We start from the raw sequence: 1,913 nt of genomic DNA, 5'->3' as shown, positions 1-1,913 counted from the left end.
GTCGTCCTGGGCCTCCAGGCCTCTCTCAGGTCGGTCCTGCCTGCCGTTTGCAGAACAACCTGACGGAGCTGAAGTCCTTCGGGTCCCCGCCGGACGCCGTGGTCAACGTCACAGCCGCCGTGATGATCCTGACCGCGCCCGGGGGCAAGATCCCCAAGGACAAGAGCTGGAAGGCTGCGAAAATCATGATGGGCAAAGTGGACACGTTCCTGGACTCCCTCAAGAGGTTCGACAAGGAGCACATCCCCGAGGCCTGCCTCAAAGCCTTCAAGTGAGTCGGCCGGCCCGGGGGTGGCACTCGGGCCTGTTGGAGCCCCTCGTCCAGGCAGCGTGTGAGGTCCCGGGATCTAACCCTCGCCGAGGGCGGGGCCGGGCCCCCGGGCTGCAGGGCGAGGTGGCAGCCTGGGCACATCTGGCTGCATCTGTCCGGAGGGACACACTCAGCTGCTGGCTGGGCTGCCTCGGGGGGGTCGTTGGAGGGGTGTAGGGGGGCCCTCCTGGTCTTACCCATCACCCCATGCGGCAGCCCTCACGAGGCCTCCACGTGTGCACCCCAGGCCCCATTCACGTCTCATGTGGCTGCTGCCAGGGCCCCTGGGTCCGCTGGGCTCTGGCTGAGAACCCTGAGGACCCTGGTGGCCCCAGACGAGACCAGGGTGTGACAGCCGGGAAGGGAGGTGGGGTACCTTAACCCACTGCCCCCGGGGCCTTCCCGCTCCAAAGCACACGCGAGGCCAGCGCCCTGTGGTTCCCGTGTCCTTCTTCCTTTAATCATTAAGATATAAAAATACATTTTTTTAATTCAGCTCTCACTGTAGCCCTGTGGTCAGCGGGGCTCAGGTGGGAGGCGGCAGGGGGGCCCGTCCTGCGGAGCCCAGGCCAGCGCCCCCCTTCCCTCTCCAGGCCCTACCAAGGCAACCCGACCTTCGACCCTGAGTTCATCCGCTCCAAGTCCACGGCGGCCGCGGGGCTGTGCTCCTGGTGCATCAACATCGTGCGCTTCTACGAGGTGTACTGCGACGTGGCACCCAAGCGGCAGGCGCTGGAGGAGGCCAACGCCGAGCTGGCCGAGGCCCAGGACAAGCTGTCGCGGATCAAGAACAAGATCGCCGTGAGTGCCCGCACCGGCCCTGCCTCTGGGGGGGGCTGGTCCAGCAGCGTGAGCCCCTGTCCCACCGGGAGGCCGCTCCGCTCCCTCCCGCCTCCACGGGGGGCACCGCGCTGCCGGCCACCTCGGACCCTCCCGCCTGTGACCCAGGAGCTCAACGCCAACCTGAGCAACCTGACGTCGGCGTTTGAAAAAGCCACGGCTGAGAAAATCAAGTGCCAGCAGGAGGCCGACGCCACCAACAGGGTGATCTCGCTGGCCAACAGGTAACCTGCTCCCCAAACCCCGCTTATCCCCCAGAGAGCGGAGCCCGCAGCTTCCCGCCAGCCAGAGCGCAGGCTGGGGGTGTCTAGGGGCAGCCCCAGCACGTGGGGGAGACGTCACGGTATTGGCGTCACCGTAGCAACACGCAGAGGGCAACACTGGTGTGCTCCCCAAAGCACTTACCCCCCAGGACCCCCAAAGCATTCTCCCCCAGAAGCGCTGAGCAAGGTACGGACGGACAGGCGGACGGGCAAGGCGGGGGTCGCAGACGGGGGGGTTAGGGGTGCCCCGCCCCGCTCCTCTCCTCCGAAGGTTGTTCACCCAGACGCGCTCCCTCCGCTGACACCACGGGCCTGGGTCCCCGCAGGCTGGTGGGCGGCCTGGCGTCGGAGAACGTCCGCTGGGCGGAGTCGGTGCAGAACTTCAGGTCCCAGGGGGTCACGCTGTGCGGGGACGTGCTGCTCATCTCCGCCTTCGTCTCCTACGTGGGCTACTTCACCAAGAAGTACCGGAACGAGCTGATGGACAAGTTGGATCCCCT

General features: G+C 66.5%; 1 protein-coding gene across 1 annotated transcript in view; it reads left to right on the top strand.

Annotated features, from left to right (window-relative positions):
• Window positions 1-1,913, top strand: part of DNAH17 (dynein, axonemal, heavy chain 17) — a 107,024-nt gene that overhangs the window by 69,126 nt on the left and 35,985 nt on the right. The window contains 4 exon segments of the mRNA XM_015562672.1: window positions 54-271; window positions 904-1,111; window positions 1,259-1,374; window positions 1,740-1,904. Of these exon segments, the coding sequence (XP_015418158.1) occupies window positions 54-271; window positions 904-1,111; window positions 1,259-1,374; window positions 1,740-1,904 (707 nt within the window).

The sequence above is a fragment of the Myotis davidii genome, unplaced genomic scaffold (assembly GCF_000327345.1).
Source record: "Myotis davidii unplaced genomic scaffold, ASM32734v1 scaffold991, whole genome shotgun sequence".
Lineage (NCBI taxonomy): Eukaryota > Metazoa > Chordata > Mammalia > Chiroptera > Vespertilionidae > Myotis > Myotis davidii.
Note: the sequence above shows the minus strand (reverse complement) of the source record. Positions and strands in the feature narration are given on the sequence as shown.